The following is a 17,792-nucleotide window of genomic DNA, read 5'->3' as shown; positions in this document are numbered from 1 at the left end:
CGAGTACTTACACACAAGCCACTCTAATACATTCTTCCTTTTCTGGCATGCTGCACTGTCCTTTCTATAGAAACCATCTGGCTCAGCAGGTTAAAGATGATTGTATTGATCGTGATTATGTAGCTCGTTAATGGCCTGAATGTTCAGGCTGGTTTTTACAGCGTCAACTATTACAGCGTAAATTACTTAAATGTTAAATATGGTTTTTTAACTGTAAATAAACACAGAGAGAATGGAATGATCATTCACGCTTGGAAATAAAAAACATGAAACCTGTAGTCATATGTGGGCAAAAGAATTCTCTGGCCTTTGCGCACGAGCTGAACTTTCTGCCGCTGGTGTATCTATGACCAGACAGGGACTGGTTTGTACACATGCACTCACATCGGAAACAGAGCTGCAGAATCTGGTCGCAAACCTTGGTTCAAAATATACTGAGCCTCAGTAATTTTACCAGTCAATAGGTGGCCCTATACAAACAATCCTATATAAATTTGTTAAATTGGGATTTAGACGTTTATTGAGCATTCACTCACTCAGACTGAACCCATGGCATGTGCTACAGATCACATTCACATTAATTGCACCTCTGAAATGCTACACATTTGAATCAGATAAAACTATTCAACAATGCCAAATTCCAGCATCTTAAAGACAGACACGTCGTTTCTCTGCGGTAAATGCTGCGTCTATGGGACCTTTAAATCCCCAAATGTTCGAGGTGGTTTATCCTCGCGAATCTTTGTTTCAACTAAATTGTAACTGGCCGCTCATTAAAGCAGAGACAAAGAAGTAAAGGTGACTAATTATTTCACTCTTACTCGTAACACAGCTCTGGTAGCACAGGCTCATCGAGACGCACTGACACACTTTGGCTGCATCCAAGCCATTCGCACGGCACTCCATGCAAGACTCTGTTAAACAGAACATGGAAATATAAATCCATTACACCATATAAACAGACAAATCTGAATATAAATCCATTACACCATATAAACAGACAAATCTGAATATAAATCCATTACACCATATAAACAGACAAACCTGAATATAAATCCACCACACCATATAAACAGACAAACCTGAATATAAATCCACCACACAATATAAACAGACAAAACTGAATATAAATCCACCACACCATATAAACAGACAAACCTGAATATAAATCCACCACACCATATAAACAGACAAACCTGAATATAAATCCACCACACCATATAAACAGACAAACCTGAATATAAATCCATTACACCATATAAACAGACAAATCTGAATATAAATCCATAACACCATATAAACAGACAAACCTGAATATAAATCCATTACACCACATAAACAGACAAACCTGAATATAAATCCATTACACCATATAAACAGACAAACCTGAATATATATCCACCACACCATATAAACAGACAAACCTGAATATAAATCCACCACACCATATAAACAGACAAACCTGAATATAAATCCATTACACCATATAAACAGACAAACCTGAATATAAATCCATTACACCATATAAACAGACAAACCTGAATATAAATCCACCACACCATATAAACAGACAAACCTGAATATAAATCCATTACACCATATAAACAGACAAACCTGAATATAAATCTGAATATTTAAACAGACAAACCTAAATATAAATTACACCATATAAACAGACAAACCTGAATATAAATCCATAGCACCATATAAACAGACAAATCTGAATATAAATCCATCTGGAAGAGACGCGCGCAGCAACTCGCAGCGCTGCAAACACGGCCAGCTCGAGCCTCATATCCGGTAGAGCGGATCCGAACCGGGTGCACGGAGCTCGGCGCACGAGCGGACTCGCGTGTCACCCTTCTTTTGTTTGCACGGACTCGTTTGTAATATGCTTTTCTCTTTCTGCGGGAGTTTAAATGGAAATAGTATCTTTACAATCACTGACTATGTGTTAAACAGATTTGTTATACTGACAAGTCTAATTTTAGAAAGACCCGTCTAAAAATGTAAATATATATTAAATAAATAAAATAAAGCTTTGTAGCTGGTTGAGGAGATTGTGTGATGAATTAAAGGGCAACCGACTCTAGTTCAGTGTTTAGTTTCTTTAGCTGCAGTTGACCAGCGTCTGCGGTGCGCAGTGACCCTTCTCGTCCAGCAGGGGGCGATTCCGGGCGTTTCTCTGCGGCTTTGTCTCTGCGTGGTGATGCCCTTGTTCTCGAGCCCTGGGCGGTCCTCGCGCGGATGCTGTGAGCTTTAGGATGCGCACGGGGACCGCTGACTTCATTTTCGGTGTAAACACTGATCGACAAACGAGGACACCGTCGGTGCGGAGCCAAACCGGTGCCAAGGAGCTGACTTTGCAGGCAGATCACAGACGACATCTGTGTTTGTGTGCACAAACAGCGTCAAGCCTCCGTCGCTATATAAGGCAGTTGTTGCGTGTTCTTGTCTGTCTTTATTTATGATATACTTCTTTGTGTCTTATTCTCCATGGTGCTGCATATGTTTTTGTTAACCTCTTCGCCTGGTAATACCGGATACGATCTGACTCAATAGGCCTCCGAGGAATCAGCAGGGCCCCGTCAGTAAGTAGTCGTCCGTCAGTAAATGGTTGTCCGTGTGGGTCATTGTTACCGAGCCTGCACGGAAAGCGCTGGTCGACACACCTACTCAAACCTATGAGTTTGCAGTTTGTCCGAATGCACCGCGGGTCCCCATAGCACCGATGCTAATTTGTTGCACAATTTATTTTCAGGCCGAGTGTTTTCTCAGGGCTGGTGCCAGGACTATGAGAAGCGTCTGTTAGATGTTCCTGTCTCCCGTCGTTTGCCTTAGCAAGATCTGTCAGTACTTCTCAATGTTCAGTTCAGACAGGCTTACGGTTCCTGAATATGTCAGTCGGATTCAGAACCGGAGAGCAGGCTCTGATCCCAGAGCAGTTTCTCCAGGTGTTAATGCCGGCGTTCAAGCCGTTTTGGACGGATCGCTTCCTGCACTGCGGTCCGCAATGAGTACCCTCAGGTCTGCCAGGGACACCGGAGACTTGGACGAGACTCGCCGGGCCATCGCGGAGACTTTCCAGCTTGTGGAGGAAGCCTGGGTTTTGCCTGCAGTCGGCCGCCAAGTAGCAGAGGAGATCTGTAACAGGATACGTCTGGATGGGGGTCTGGAGCTGCTGCTGCCGCTGCTGCAGACACCTGCTGTGGAAATCACGTACGAGTCGGCCAAGCTGCTCGAGCAGATCCTCATCTCGGAAAACAGGTAAGCCCGCACGCAGAGCGCGTTTTGGCGCTACAGCATGACCTCGCGTTGACCTTGGCACTCCCACAGGGACTACGTGGCACGCATGGGCCTTGGTGTGATTCTGAACCTGACCCGCGAGCAGTACGACGCTCAGCTGGCGCGCAGTGTCTCGGGGATCCTGGAGCACATGTTCAAGCACACGGAGGAGACGTCGGCGCAGCTCATCTGCAACGGCGCCCTGGACGCGCTGCTGTTCTGGTGCCGCGGGACGGACCCCACCGTCCTGCGGCACTGCGCCGTGGCCCTGGCGAACTGCGCCATGCACGGTGGGCACCGCTGCCAGCGGCTCATGATCGAGAAGCGGGCGGCCGAGTGGCTCTTCCCGCTCGCCTTCTCCAAGGAGGACGAGCTGATCCGCTTCTACGCCTGCCTGGCCGTGGCCGTGCTGGCTGCCAACCGGGAGCTGGAGGACGAGGTGGTGTGCTCGGGCACGCTGGAGCTGGTGGAGCCCTTCATCGCCTCGCTGGACCCTGATGAGTTTGCTCGCAGCCTGCAGGATAGCGCCGACAGCGTGCAGGGCCGCACCGCCGCTGACCTGCAGCACCTGCTCCCCCTGCTGGACGGCATGCGCCTCGAGGGCAAGTGCATCGCAGCCTTCTACCTGTGCGTGGAGACCAGTATCAAGTACCGGCAGCGCAATACCAAGGTGAGTCTGAGTCTAGATGTGTGCGTGGTGAGTCTGAGTCTAGATGTGTGCGTGGTGAGTCTGAGTCTAGATGTGTGCGTGGTGAGTCTGAGTCTAGATGTGTGCGAGGTGAGTCTGAGTCTAGATGTGTGTGTGCGGTGAGTCTGAGTCTAGATGTGTGTGTGCGGTGAGTCTGAGTCTAGATGTGTGTGTGTGCGGTGAGTGAGTCTAAATGTGTGTGTGTGCGGTGAGTCTGAGTCTAAATGTGTGTGTGTGTGTGTGCGCGGTGAGTCTGAGTCTAAATGTGTGTGTGTGTGCGGTGAGTCTGAGTCTAGATGTGTGTGTGTGCGGTGAGTCTGAGTCTAGATGTGTGTGTGTGCGGTGAGTCTGAGTCTAGATGTGTGTGCGGTGAGTCTGAGTCTAGATGTGTGTGCGGTGAGTCTGAGTCTAGATGTGTGTGGTGAGTGAGTCTAGATGTGTGTGCGGTGAGTCTGAGTCTGGATGTGTGTGTGGTGCTGGATGAATGTGTATTGATGTCACAGTAGCTATTATTTATTTTAAAGGATGTTGCTATATTATGCATGTACGTGTGCTTACATGTGTATATCACTATAACAGTATGCGTATTGGCTTGGATGCTAATACTACAAGGTCACTACCTACTTTATTAGAGATATTTTTTAAATGTTGTGGAGTCTGAGGCTGTAGCTCAGCATCAATTATCACTTTTTGGCCAAACGATCACTATTGGCCTTTTGTATACTTTTTTTTTCTGCTGAGCTTGATACATTCATGCCAGCACAACTCACACCAGCACACTATGGTCGTATGTCCGAGAACTGCCCACCGTGCAACCTGGACGTGGTAGGCGGTGGTCCTGCGTTCAGAAACTGACCAGTGACCTTCACTTCTCTTCAGATATTTCAGGAGATCGGGGCAGTGCAGAGTCTGAAGAGAATTGTCATGTACTCCAGCAATGCCACCACCCTTTCTCTAGCCAAAAGGGCCCTGGGGATGATGGGCGAGGACGTCCCCAGCCGCATTCTGTCCTCCGTCCCCAACTGGAAGACCGGGGAGGTCCAGCGCTGGCTGCAGCAGATTGGCTTCAGTGCTTTTAGCAACCGCTTTCAGGTTTGAGCATGGCAGATGGAGGCTGCTTTGTAGCACAGGTGTAGCACAGGTGTGGTCTGGGTGGAGAACCCATGCAGGGCCTCTGTGTATATGTTCCTTTTCACCATAACGGCCTTGGTCCGTACGTTAAAGCGTCTCAGTCCTCAGTATCGGTTCTTGATTGGGTTTTAATGAACTTTCAGATATCAAGGCGATTTGGATATGTGGATATGATTGGACACCCCGTGCACAGATTAATACTCAGATTAGTATTTACTATAAACATCCCATCCAGTAACAATGTAATGCTAACCTTTGATCAATACTAAGCCTGTCATGTAGGCACTACTATCGAAAGCTGGCGTTTCAGTGAGGCTGTAGTGATGACAGCAATCACACTGGCTGACTGGTGTGTGTGTGTGTGTGTGGGTGCCAGGACCACCTGGTGGATGGAGACCTACTACTCAATATCACAGAGGAGGACCTGGCAAATGACCTGGGCATGACGTCTGGCCTCACCCGCAAAAGGTTGGTGCACTTACCTCATTTCACTACGTAAACATCTCTAGATCTTTCAGTTCTGTACAGAAGCTCTCTGATATCTTGCCTGTAGTCCCTAATTGACTTTCTTTTCAGACCATGCCGTCTGTTACAGTTACCTGCTGCTTCTTGGATAATCCAATTCAATTTAATTTGTATAGCATTTTTTTTTGTATAGCAAAGTAGCTGTACAGAATCAGATGTAGAATGTAGAATGTGAATGTTAATCCTACACTCCCCCAAATCTCTAATGTAGATGTGCATGTTAATCCCTAATGTAGATGTGAATGTTATTCCCTAACTCCCTTAATCCCTGATGTAGATGTGAATATTAATCCCTAACTCCCTAAATCCCTAATGTAGATGTGCATGTTAATCCTTACCTCCCTTAATCCCTAATGTAGATGTTCATGTTAATCCCTAACTCCCCCCAAATCCCAAATGTAGATGTGCATGTTAATCCAACTCCCCCCAAATCCCTAATGTAAATGTGCATGTTAATCCCTAACTCCCTTAATCCCTAATGTAGATGTGCATGTTAATCTCTAACTCCCTTAATCCCTAATGTAGATGTGAATGTTAATCCCTAACTCCCTTAATCCCTAATGTAGATGTGCATGTTAATCCCTAACTCCCCCCAAATTCCTAATGTGCAAGACAGAGGCCACAGTAGCAAGGAAAACCTCAGTGAGGCAGAACTGAGAAAGCATGGGCATGGGCCCAGACTTGCATGGCAACCCGTCCGCTTCTGGTTGATACTGAATAGCTTGCTTATATGTAATGTAGATTCACAAACACAGGAAACAGAAGGCCATACTAACAGTGCTAACAGCAATTAAACCAAGTTGTATCTGCTCATACTAGTATAAGAATGAGCAAACTGAGATGACCATAAGAGTGCCGTTGAGGGTGCGGAAATTCTGCAAGTCAGAGTCAAAATATGGAGGGTGGGAGGAGCCACAGCAGGAGGGTGGGAGGAGCCACATCTGAAGTGGGATGAGACTTGGCGGTGGGAGTAGCTTGGCAGAAAGAGAGGACAAATTAGTCCTAGTCAAAAACTACAGTGTGCAGAATAAGGGTATAACAGGTACATGATATGGAAGGGGGGGACTCAGATCTTACTATGACAGCATGGCTAAAACGATAGAGCCCGAAGGAAACAGACATGAGGCACCCTGGGACATCAGCACTCCACAGCCAGCAAACCTGAGTGAGAAAAAAGAGGTGAAGTGACAGCATCACAACATCCCCGTTTACCATAACTCGCAATGCCCATAAACCGCACAGCTACACCTTTACCCAAGATGAGAGGTATTTAATAAAATGCCTGATAGGTTTTCAACCTAGTCTTAAATAGCCTATCCTTAAATGTCGTTCCCAAAGAGCAGACGTGCTGTTACACAGATAAATGTGTAATTTCCCCTGTAGAAGAATGTAAATGTAGAAATATGTGTCTGGTCCCTGAATGTTGTCCCTGATCCAGGTTTCTGCGAGACCTGCGGGTTCTGAAGACCTATGCCAACTACTCTATGTGTGACCCCAACAACCTGGCAGACTGGCTAGCCGATGTGGACCCTCGTTTCCGCCAGTACACGTACAGCATGGTGCAGTCCGGCATGGACCGAAACAACATCCTCCAGATAACAGACCAGCAGCTGCAGTGCGACTGCCGCGTGGAGAACGGCATTCACCGTGCCCAGATCCTGGCGGCGGCCCGGCGGCCGGCCCGGCCCTGCCTCACCGACTCTCAGCCTGTGGGCCCTGATGTGTTCATCAGCTACCGACGCAGTACCGGGTCTCAGCTGGCCAGGTCGGACCCAACACCTGCGGCCCTCACACACCACACACACGCGAACTCGGCTGTGAGTTTATTTTTCTGATAGTCAAACCTCATAACCGAGCAGTATGGAAGTTAAAGGATAATAGTTGAGGCTGGTAGAGATTATAATTATCTGGTGATGTGTGAGACCACAATGTGTGAGACCTGGCAGGCAGGCGAAAATAGGATTTTCCGTTGATGTGACACGAAAAATGTTGCCCCCGATGCTCTTTCTCGGCAGCCTGCTGAAGGTGCACCTTCAGGTTCGAGGGTTCAGCGTGTTCATCGACGTGGAGAAGCTGGAGGCGGGAAAGTTTGAGGAGAAGCTGATCTCCAGCGTGCAGCGCGCGCGGAACTTCATCCTGGTACTGTCCGCCAGCGCGCTGGACAAGTGCATGGACGACACAGCCATGAAGGATTGGGTGCACAAGGTCAGACGGGGACGCGTTCCCTCCTCGTTGTCCTGCCTTAACAACAGAGCATGCACGGTGCCTGTCAATCAATGCACAGCGCTGTGCTTAGATCAGGGAGCGCCTTTAAGCCGATGCCTGGTGAAACCTAGCTTTGCTCATGTGTGTGACCTGCAGGAGATTGTCACCGCTCTCAACGGGAAGAAGAACATCGTCCCTGTCATCGATAACTTCCTCTGGCCTGAACCCACCTCCCTGCCCGAGGACATGCGTGCCATTCTTACATTTAACGGCGTCAAGTGAGTTAGCATTCACAGACCGTACGAATATTAACTACCGTTAGCAGCTAAGTGCAGCAAATATTTGGGATTTTGTCTTTCTCACAGGCCCAAATACCTCTTACCCGGTAATTTATAATAGCTACCACACACCATTCTTCGGATAATGACAGATACGTTTGCTGTGGTGCGCCGCGTGAGTAAGCTCGTCTGTAACATCCTGCCGAACTCTCCATGGCTACAGGTGGTCCCACGAGTACCAGGAAGCCAGCATAGACAAGCTTCTCAGCTTCCTTGAATTAAATGGCCAGCGCGAACAGCCCGATGGTGCCAAGCCTCCCCATGGCCTGCAGCCCAGCGTTCCGTCTGCGAACTAACCATCGCGCACTCACAGAGCCCCTCAGCTACTGCAGGTCTGTTATGTATGTGTGAACATGCAGGTATGGAGAGTATGGACCTCTTGGGACCTGGTACTAACAGTGAGATACAGGCCGTGATCCTGCTAATGTTTTGGTCATTCATATGTATCCACTATGTCACTTCACCGTGATGCATGAACATCACTTCCTGTCCCTCAGGAACATAAATGTAACCCAGGAAGTGATAACATATATGTGAGTCCCTTGCATTTAATATTTCCTTTTCCTGTTATATCATGTGATATTATTTAATGTTCAGTCTAAAGTGTGCATGTCTGTTCATGATGCCTTCTTCATGTTGGTGATAGTAGCATATGAGTTTGTGGTTTGGTTATTGACTTCTTTAGCCAAACAGCTCTGTGTTGTGAATATGCTGTCAAAGGGCATTACTGCTAAATGGCCAATTTCTAGGTATTGTGGAAACTGACATGCGTAGAAGACTTTTGGATTATTAGTGCAATAATGCTATAATCTCAAATTGGGAAATAACTTTAGCAGTGTCACCTACTTTTAGCCTTTTACAGGCAGGAACACAAGAAGTTTAAACGCTACCAAATGCATGAAGTTCCATATACACTTTTATGATTTTACACTGTGGCTCCTCTGTAGAAGATAAAGAGAACAGAAGGTTGAGGTAATTCCACAGAAACTCCTCCACAGGAAGTTACACACGACGTGTCTTTACTTCACTTTACTTCACTGATGTTTACCTGCATCAGGTATATCTGAAACTTCAAGAAACTCACTTTTCAGACATGCAGTATTGGTAAACACTAGCTCACACACACCCTTTCGTGAGAGCTCTCATCTACCAAAAGGGTAATTCATCACCTTTGAGCAAAGTACATATGTAATCTTAACAACAGAACACTCCCAGCATCAACGTCCTCCGCACCCTGGACGCTGTGCGTAGCTTTTCCCTCTGCTCAGTCTACTCATGTTGCCTTAATGTGTAAAATGCATTTTTGAAGTTTGTTTGGCGCAGCCTGACAAAACGGTGCAGGCCAAGAGCCCATGTAACAAATACTGTACAATATCATTAATTTTTCTGTTTGGAAATGAATGGCAATAAACATTCTTTTTGCAAATATCCCTTTATTTAATTAAGTTTAGCAGTACAGTTCATGCCAGGGTGAGCTGAGAAAATTTAAGGCACACAGTGAACTCGCTGCATAGCTGACAGGTGCACTTTCACTTCTTGTACACATAGGTCAAAAAATGCTAAAATAATCACAGCAGCCCTGTAGACGGAGTTCCCCGGAGCTTTAGACGAGGGATACACTCCCTGTTAGTGCCGTTCACAACCCTTAAATTCCTGAAGTATTTCTGTGACATACAATTAAAAGTGTTACGTGGATACACATCTTCCATTTTTGAGGAGACCTGTGTCCACCGTACGCACAGGGAGACGACCCTCAGACAGAACAGTAACTAATCATTCCATTCTGATCACTACAGAAACACGAGGCCTGGCTTTTTTTAGACTGATTGTAAAAGACTGATATTCCATTTCACTATTAACTTAATTGTTAACACTGTTGCTGTATCTCGGGATGGGAGAGTATAAACGTATCCCATAAATATTCCCAAATTATCCTGGTTTGCAGTATCCCAGAACTGGAATTTTAGGTATTTCTCTTCCTTTCAGTTCATTCTATAGATTGGTTTTAGATTCTCAGTCATCTTCCCTCAGTATGTAAAACTAAACAAATAAAAACAAAACCCAAACATTCCAACACTGCAGACTGTGTCCTCTGAGATGGGTGAGGTTGCACTTGCTGTTCACAGCCTAGTGCATGTCCGCCCTGCAGCCAGACAGCACCTGGCATGGACTCAGACAGGGGTCAGGAGAGGGCATGGGAAGGTGCTTTTACCGTAACCTGAGTTTAACAGAATAACTGTACACAGGTACTGGAAATGATACCTGCACTGACTGCAGAACTTGTTGGCTCAGACGGAGTAGGATATCTGAAACAGTGCAATTATCATTTGCTTTTATCCCATGATTTATCTATAACACTGGTACTCACTAGTATGTATGTATATATATGTCAAGACCTACATTGTATTTGTAAAAGTTATTTGAATATCAAAATGAAAATTAAAAGCAATTACTACAACCACTCCTAGGCACCTTTATGTCATGGTAACCATGGTAATCAAGGTATCCACGGGTAACTCTGGGTGGTTGATTTTCAAATGGCCAGCAGCAGTACAACTCCTTCACTGCCCACCAGTGTCAGCTGTGTTATTGCTACACAAACAGCCTGCCGTGTGTGTGTGTGTGTGTGTGTGTGTGTGTGTGTGTGTGGCAGTAATCAGTTCACCACGGTTCCTCTGGTCCTCGCCTGCTGCTCTTTGCAGCCCAAACCACTGCAGAGATGAAACAGTACAAACATGTGGTTACACTGGCCAGGTGAGGTGGTGCAGGCATGGCGGTCATGACCACGCCACCTGCTCATACACATCACTGAAACACAGCCACTTCAGTTCATCTGCCCGTCCATGTAGGGTCATTTGAGCTCACCCGATGATTCCGGCAGGGATGAGGAGGAGGATGGCACCAAAGAGAAAGGGGAAGCCCTTCATCACATGTAAGGTGGCAGGGTAGAGTGAGTTAAACACCCCGCTGGCCACCAGCGAGCAGAGGCCCTCCACACACGCCACGGACGCGAAGAGAGCGCCTGGGAGAAATCACACACACACACACAATCACAACAGGAAACCAACACAATCTCTCAGCTACTTCTGTTCTCCTTTCTGTTTACATGACACTCTGGTCTGATTCTAGTTTTAACTGGGCTGTTTGCACTGGTCTGATTCTAGTTTTAACGAAGTCTCACCTTGCTCTGACGGGTCGACTAGTTTGGATAGTTTGGACCTGAGGACAGGGGTGGACGCCATGAGCAGGAAGCCAAGGCCGTATCCTGGACACACACATGGAAACAACTTATGTTCACCTTGACAGATGGATTTTTCCCACTCGGAGTGCATGTGACCTGATCTCAGTCGATGACGCATAGAAATATGCAGAGAATAATTTGGATTATTTCTCCTTTACTCTTTAGTCTTTTCTACAAACCACTATGCAGTAATTGTGTACTCCCCCAGAATTTGTGCATTATATCGTGGGCTGGATTTTACTACAATTTAGTCTCTGATAGATTACATAATCTCTGGCATGATTCAAGTCCTTTCCCTGCTGTGCTGGTGAAACAGTTGTGGCTCCCATAAACAAACAAATTGAGGACATGCAGTCCCTTCTGAGCTGAGATAACGGAGAGATAACGGATGGTGTTTAATTGCCACAGCATAATCCTGGGTCCAGTGCACCTGCAAACAAGTTCTTAGGAAAGGTAATACTTCAAGAGCTTCTGCTCTGTGTTAATCCATCACTTCCATCTTTATGTTAATCTGTCATTTCCTGTTTTGTGATAATCTGTTAATTCCTTAAGAACGATTTAATTAAGCAAGTCCTAACTATGCACATGTAGCACCTCCGCTGCCTGTTCAAACCCAACATAACACATCAAACATTATTAAAATAAACAAATTCAAATGGAATGCCGGCTTTGAGGAAGTGTTACCCGCGAACACAAGTGCCGTAGTGTTCGCCAGTGAAAACATCACCAGGCTGGCAATGTTGGAGACCAGAGCCACCATGGCCACCCAGGAGTCCTCCAGACATCGCTGCAGTACCCTCAAGCCCAGGAGACTGCTCAGGTACGATAGGTGCTGGGCGGCGGAGCCATAACCAATCAGCTGCGAGGTCCAGCACAGAGGGGAGCTGAGCTCGTACAGCACGTACAGATCACGTGATCCAAAGTGCACGGTGACCACCAGGAAGAAGCAGAGCGTGTAGAGCCACAGGGCGGTCCTCTGGGTCCCCTGACCCCCGGAGGTGAAGAGGGTGTAGACAGCTCGGTGGTGCTGGCAGGAGAAGAGCTTCGCCTCAGGCTGAGGAGTCATCGATTCGGGGACGAACAGGTACGCGTACAGGGCTGCGGCCAGATTGGTGGCCAGCACAAGCCAGAAAGGGTTGATGTACCTGGATCCACGGGAAGAAAGAACCAGACACTGGATGGGTGACAGACTTCTGCTTGTGGTTTTTGCTTTTTTTTGTGATGAGTCTTAGAATTCAATTCATGGTCAATGAGAATTTTATAGTGATCTGTAATTACCTTGAACAATAAAAAAATAACAATAAAAACACAGTACCCTTGTGTTCGCTGCCACTCGCCCCCGATAATGCTGGCGAACATGCCGGCAAGACCAATGCACGCTTCCAGTACGGCCACGCGGAAGGTCCGGGAGCCCGTGTTGCTGGTGTCTGCCACGTAGGCGAAGCAGCCTGCCAGGATGGCATTGAAGTCCCCGGTCAGGCCGCTACAGATCCTCCCCACAAGGAACCAGGCCACAGGAAGCTTCAGGTACATAACGGTCAGGTACACCGCAGCCTGGACGGCCAGGCCCAGACTAGGCAGGATGAGGACCACGCGGCGACCCGCTCGGTCGCTCCAGGAGCCGAGGAGGATCACGACAAAGAGGCCCACCAGGAAACCTCCCAAACCGATGTACAGGTTCCAGTGGGCCGTGAGAATCTCCACCTCCTGGACGAGGGAGAAAACAGAACGTCACTGATAACAGTCACTTTTCTCAGGACATTTTTCTTTAATTCAAGATCAAGTCTTGTTTATTTTTTCACGTTCAGTTGGGATTTTCTGTGGTGGAAAAACAAAAATACTAAAGATGAACGATTAAGCATGCTCTGGAGACATCAACAGACAAAACGTGTCTTCAAAGCGCTAGAGGAAAACTCTGCAGCGCTGTAAGCACTCTTGCGCGTCTGCGCAGAGGCTGCGTAAGTGCCGCGCAGCCAGGGCGCGCACGTATACCTTCTGCAGCGGGTCGGCGGGCCCGGCCGGGTTGCCACATCCTCCTCCTTTGGTCCCGTTGTAGCGCAGGTCCTCGCGGAGCCGCTCCCACAGGTACTGCGTGGCGAGGGGCCCCTGCAGGGCCAACGCGAACGTGCACAGGAAGAGCACGGGCTCCACGGTAACCGGACACGCGCACGAGAACGGCGGGGCTCTGCAGCGGCGGCGCGCGGCGGCGGCGGCGACGGACACGATCGGTCTCGTGTCCGAGTCTTCCTCCATGGCGCACGGGTCAGGCCACGTCTGGCGCGAGCATTGCCGGACCCTCAAAGCCCTTAAAACGAGACGAGCGTGAGAGGAGCAGCCCCGCGTGCGGAGTTGGGGGTTGGCACGCGGACTTTGTCAGGTCACGTGAAAAGGCTCCCGCTTGCTTCGCTTTGCGCAAACTCCGCAGTCCACCGCGAGCGACAGTTCGTCATGTGACTTTTAATTAAAAAAATAAAATAAAATAAATAATTGTTTTATGTCCGAACATGGTCGGATAATATATATATATATATATATATATATATATATATATATATATATATATATATATATAAAACAAACTAAACAAATAATAGTTGTACTTAATGTCAAACAACTGAATCCAGTGAAAGACAGGCTTCTCTGTACTAAATACTATAATGTGATCTGAAATGCAATGTTTCATCTTTGGGAATGTTGGTAGTGTTACAGCGCATTTAGTAACCTGTTTAGGGCTTAACTGAGCTTATAACGGCATCAGAAGATCTTACATTCAGGAAATCATTAAAAAAAAGCTACGCTAATGTTTACCCTCCGAAAAAACGTTTATTTGTTCTGCTGGAAAACATGAAATCTGTCTAATATTGTTAAATGATGATTACATGGCTCACTGTAGTGATCGATTATTCCCTATAATCAATCTTAAAACGATTTACCAGTATTTATTTTTAGCTATTTATTTTGGATTATCTATGATAGTGTTTATGTGGTTATACCCTGCCAAGGGCAGACCAAGCAGCGAAGAAACACTTCTGTGGGTGTGAAACACTACGGTTGTGATTTCTACAGGACACGCATGCGTGTGACTGTTGTGATTTATACAGGACACATGTAGCGTGACTGTTGTGATTTATACAGGACATGTGTAGTGTGTGTGACTGTTGTGATTTATACAGGACATGTGTAGTGTGTGTGACTGTTGTGATTTATACAAGACACGTGTAGTGTGTGACTGTTGTGATTTATACAGGACACGTGTAGTGTGTGCGGAGTAATTATAACTGAAATGATCCAGTAATGTCACTGAAATTACAGAATTCATTTATCTAAATTGCAATGATAATTCTTAATGTAATATAATTATGTACAATTTTTTTTAAATATCATTGTAATTACCCGTGACTTGTGGTTAGTATTTTAATTGCTTGTTTGATGGCAAGAAACACAAGCATTTACTAGAAAAACGCTGTACATATGTATGTGTCTGTGGACAAGTAGTTATCTATTTGTGAACGTCTGGTGCCCCCTGGTGGACACTCTAGGATGGTAGGACCTCCTTAGACGGACCCAAATGCAGATGATGTGGTACAAGGACGTGGACCGGAGAAAGAATGAGGACAACTTCGAAGGAAATCTGGCAGCTGGGACAGCATACGTGGGGGACAAAGCCCACAGCCCTACCTGCTACACTACTGTGAAGGTGAGGGGGAACTTTGCCTCAACCTGATGGGTTTATGGGTGAGGAAAACCCCAGCTCTATCTAAAGCAGAAAACCAGATGGACTGAGGTTCACTAGACTTGGCTGGCCCGATCATAACACTACAAATGAAGTGTATGTGTTAGACAAACAACTCTCAGGTAAATTACTGATAAAGAGGGGAACCCTTCCCCAGAAAAGATGAACCCTCTTAGAACAGACAGGAAAACAAAGTGTAACTCTTGTACTCAGACTACCAAGTACCAGCATACACAGAACCTTCCCCAAGAGACGTTTGCAAAACTGTTACATAGGGTGGGGCCCCCGGCTTCCCCCTGGTGGCTGCCGGCTGGCACTGCGAGGCACTTGTTAGAACAACAATAATCCCCTAAAGTACATATGGGTGTGATTGGGGCCAAATGGTTTACAAAAAGTTTGCGTTCATTAGTATTACACTTGTGCTTGGTAAAAACAAGAAAAAAGGGTTTGTTTTTCTGCTTCTATGTCTTTTTATTTGTGCACAGTGTGTATTGCTTTGCTTTATTGTCTAAAACTATGTGTAAATTTAATTCAGTTCTGTTTGTATATGTGTGCTTCATGTTTTTTAATTAACTGATTTAAAGATTTTTCTTACCTTCTGGTGCTCCTTTTGTAAAACAGACTCTTTCAGGCATTTAACTTCTGCTACGATAATATATATTATATATACTGCCTAGCCAAAAAAAAAGGTCACCACCTGGATTTAACTAAGCAAATAGGTAAGAGCCTCCCACTGGATAATTACTGCATGGGTGATTATGTTTCAGCTGGCAACAAGTTATTTAACCCTAACTGATGCAGTGAGTAAACAACCATGCCGAAAGACACATCCTGTGGTCGTGGAAAAGATGTTAATCTGTTTAAGAAGGGTTAAATTATTGGCATGCATCAATCCTAAAATCAGGTTAAGAACTGTCCAACGCATTATTAAAAAGTGGAAGGCCAGTGGGGAAACATCATCTTCGAGGAAGGAATGTGGTCAGAGAAAAATCTTGAATAATCGTGATCAGTGATCACTTAAACGTGTGGTGAAATCAAATCATAGAAAAACAATAGTAGAACTCAGGGATATGTTTAATAGTGAAAGTAAGAGCATTTCCACACACACAATGCGAAGGGAACTCAAGGGATTGGGACTAAACAGCTGTGCAGCCTTAAGAAAACCACTTGCCAGTGAGGCTAACCGGCAAAAACGGCTTCAATTTGCTAGGGAGCATAAAGATTGGACTCTGGAGCAATGGAAGAAGGTCATGTGGTCTGATGAGTCCAGATTTACCCTGTTCCAGAGTGATGGGCGCATCAGGGTAAGAAGAGATGCGGCTGAAGTGATGCACCCATCATGCCTAGTGCCTACCATACAAGCCTGTGGGGGCAGTGCTATGATCTGGGGTTGCTACAGTTAGTCAGGTCTAGGTTCAGCAACGTTATGTGCCCAAAGAATGAGGTCAGCTGACTACCTGAATATACTGAACGACCAGATTATTCCATCAATGGATTTTTCTTCTCTGATGGCACAGACATATTCCAAGATGACAATTCCAGCATTCATGGGGCTCAAATTGTGAAAGAGTGGTTCAGGGAGCATGAGATATCATTTTCACACATGGATTGGCCACCACAGAGTCCAGACCTGATCCCATTGAGAATCGGGATGTGCTGGAGAAGACTTTGCGCAGTGGTCCAAATCTCCCATAATCAATACAAGATCTTGGGGAAAGATTAATGCAACTCTGGACAGAAATAAATGTTGTGACATTGCAGAAGCTTGTGGAAACAATGCCACAGCGAATGTGTGCCTTAATCAAAGCTAAAGGTTGTCCAACGAAATATTAGTGTGTGACCTTTTTTTGGCCAGGCAGTGTATAAGAACATTATATATGTAATATATGTAGTTTTCATATGTGTTTAATGGCAACTGTGATAATGATATTTCTTTTTGTTCTTCTGTTTTGTGTCATAGTTTTGATGGCTGCCTTATTTTCTTCTGCAGGCTTTGCAAAGTGCTGACATGTTTCAGTCTGCGTTCCAGCGATGGTACAAGCAGTGCATGTTCCTGGACCTTTTTCTGTACATCAGAAATAACTGCAGTCACTGACAGTTACCTATAGCCTCACTCAGACACAGATCATTTACAGGTTCAGAAGCCCCAGGGGTGATTAGCTGCAACTCCAGAGATCTGTATCTTTTTCTATAGGTATTTTCTGTTGATCTCCTGGATATAGTCCTAAAAGTATTATTCCATATTAAACCAGGTTTAGCACACAGGTGACGACAGGCTGAACCTTAATGACAAACCCTGAGGTCAAAGTCATTCTTCACATGTAAGCAGCAGTGTGCTGCCCGCGTGTTAAATAAACATAAGAGGTGTGGTAATGATGAAGTGCTGAAATACGGAGCTCAGTAATGGGACATTCCGTGGGGCCTCCATGTCAGAGGTACAGCTCACACCCTGCTGACACCATGTTCACTGAATCAAGCAATCCTGGGCTCATTCACCATTTCTTTTCCTGTGTAGGTATTTTTCTTATACTCTGCTTTTGCGGACACGCTGTCAGTTTGGTCTAACTGCCATGGGGCTGATACTTAGCACAGAAACTGCGGCCTATCATGGTGCCCATTGCTTTGATGCACTAACAGTGGAAGTCC

The 17,792-nt window shown here is 46.0% G+C and overlaps 2 protein-coding genes across 2 annotated transcripts; one reads left to right on the top strand and one right to left on the bottom strand.

Moving 5' to 3' along the window:
• The first annotated feature begins 2,129 nt into the window (after positions 1-2,129).
• Positions 2,130-10,221, top strand: sarm1 (sterile alpha and TIR motif containing 1). The gene is made up of 9 exons (XM_027029050.2): positions 2,130-2,591; positions 2,762-3,267; positions 3,337-3,955; positions 4,853-5,065; positions 5,481-5,572; positions 7,068-7,394; positions 7,645-7,834; positions 7,991-8,112; positions 8,336-10,221. Exons 2-9 carry the CDS (start codon positions 2,813-2,815, stop codon positions 8,466-8,468), a joined length of 2,151 nt encoding a protein of 716 aa, XP_026884851.2. The 5' UTR covers positions 2,130-2,591; positions 2,762-2,812; the 3' UTR covers positions 8,469-10,221.
• A 136-nt stretch (positions 10,222-10,357) lies between these two features.
• On the bottom strand, positions 10,358-13,877 carry slc46a1 (solute carrier family 46 member 1). Its single transcript, XM_035534247.1, has 6 exons — positions 13,406-13,877; positions 12,729-13,120; positions 12,098-12,558; positions 11,354-11,437; positions 11,038-11,194; positions 10,358-10,883 (listed from the first exon to the last, which is right to left on the bottom strand). Exons 1-6 carry the CDS (start codon positions 13,664-13,666, stop codon positions 10,829-10,831), a joined length of 1,410 nt encoding a protein of 469 aa, XP_035390140.1. The 5' UTR covers positions 13,667-13,877; the 3' UTR covers positions 10,358-10,828.
• Positions 13,878-17,792: the final 3,915 nt, after the last annotated feature.

Source organism: Electrophorus electricus, chromosome 15 (assembly GCF_013358815.1).
Source record: "Electrophorus electricus isolate fEleEle1 chromosome 15, fEleEle1.pri, whole genome shotgun sequence".
Taxonomy (NCBI): Eukaryota; Metazoa; Chordata; class Actinopteri; order Gymnotiformes; family Gymnotidae; genus Electrophorus; species Electrophorus electricus.
This window is presented reverse-complemented; position numbering and strand designations above follow the sequence as displayed.

What these genes read in the sequence shown, in the direction of transcription:
- sarm1 (XM_027029050.2), top strand. Translation starts at nt 2,813, where the DNA reads ATGTTCCTGTCTCCCGTCGTTTGCCTTAGCAAGATCTGTCAGTACTTC. An exon ending in ATCCTCATCTCGGAAAACAG is followed by an intron (nt 3,268 to 3,336) that starts GTAAGCCCGCAC and finishes GCACTCCCACAG; the next exon opens with GGACTACGTGGCACGCATGG. An exon ending in ACCGGGTCTCAGCTGGCCAG is followed by an intron (nt 7,395 to 7,644) that starts GTCGGACCCAAC and finishes CTTTCTCGGCAG; the next exon opens with CCTGCTGAAGGTGCACCTTC.
- slc46a1 (XM_035534247.1), bottom strand. Translation starts at nt 13,666, where the DNA reads ATGGAGGAAGACTCGGACACGAGACCGATCGTGTCCGTCGCCGCCGCC. An exon ending in GAGTGGCAGCGAACACAAGG is followed by an intron (nt 12,559 to 12,728) that starts GTACTGTGTTTT and finishes CCGTGGATCCAG; the next exon opens with GTACATCAACCCTTTCTGGC. An exon ending in ATCCCTGCCGGAATCATCGG is followed by an intron (nt 10,884 to 11,037) that starts GTGAGCTCAAAT and finishes TCATCTCTGCAG; the next exon opens with TGGTTTGGGCTGCAAAGAGC.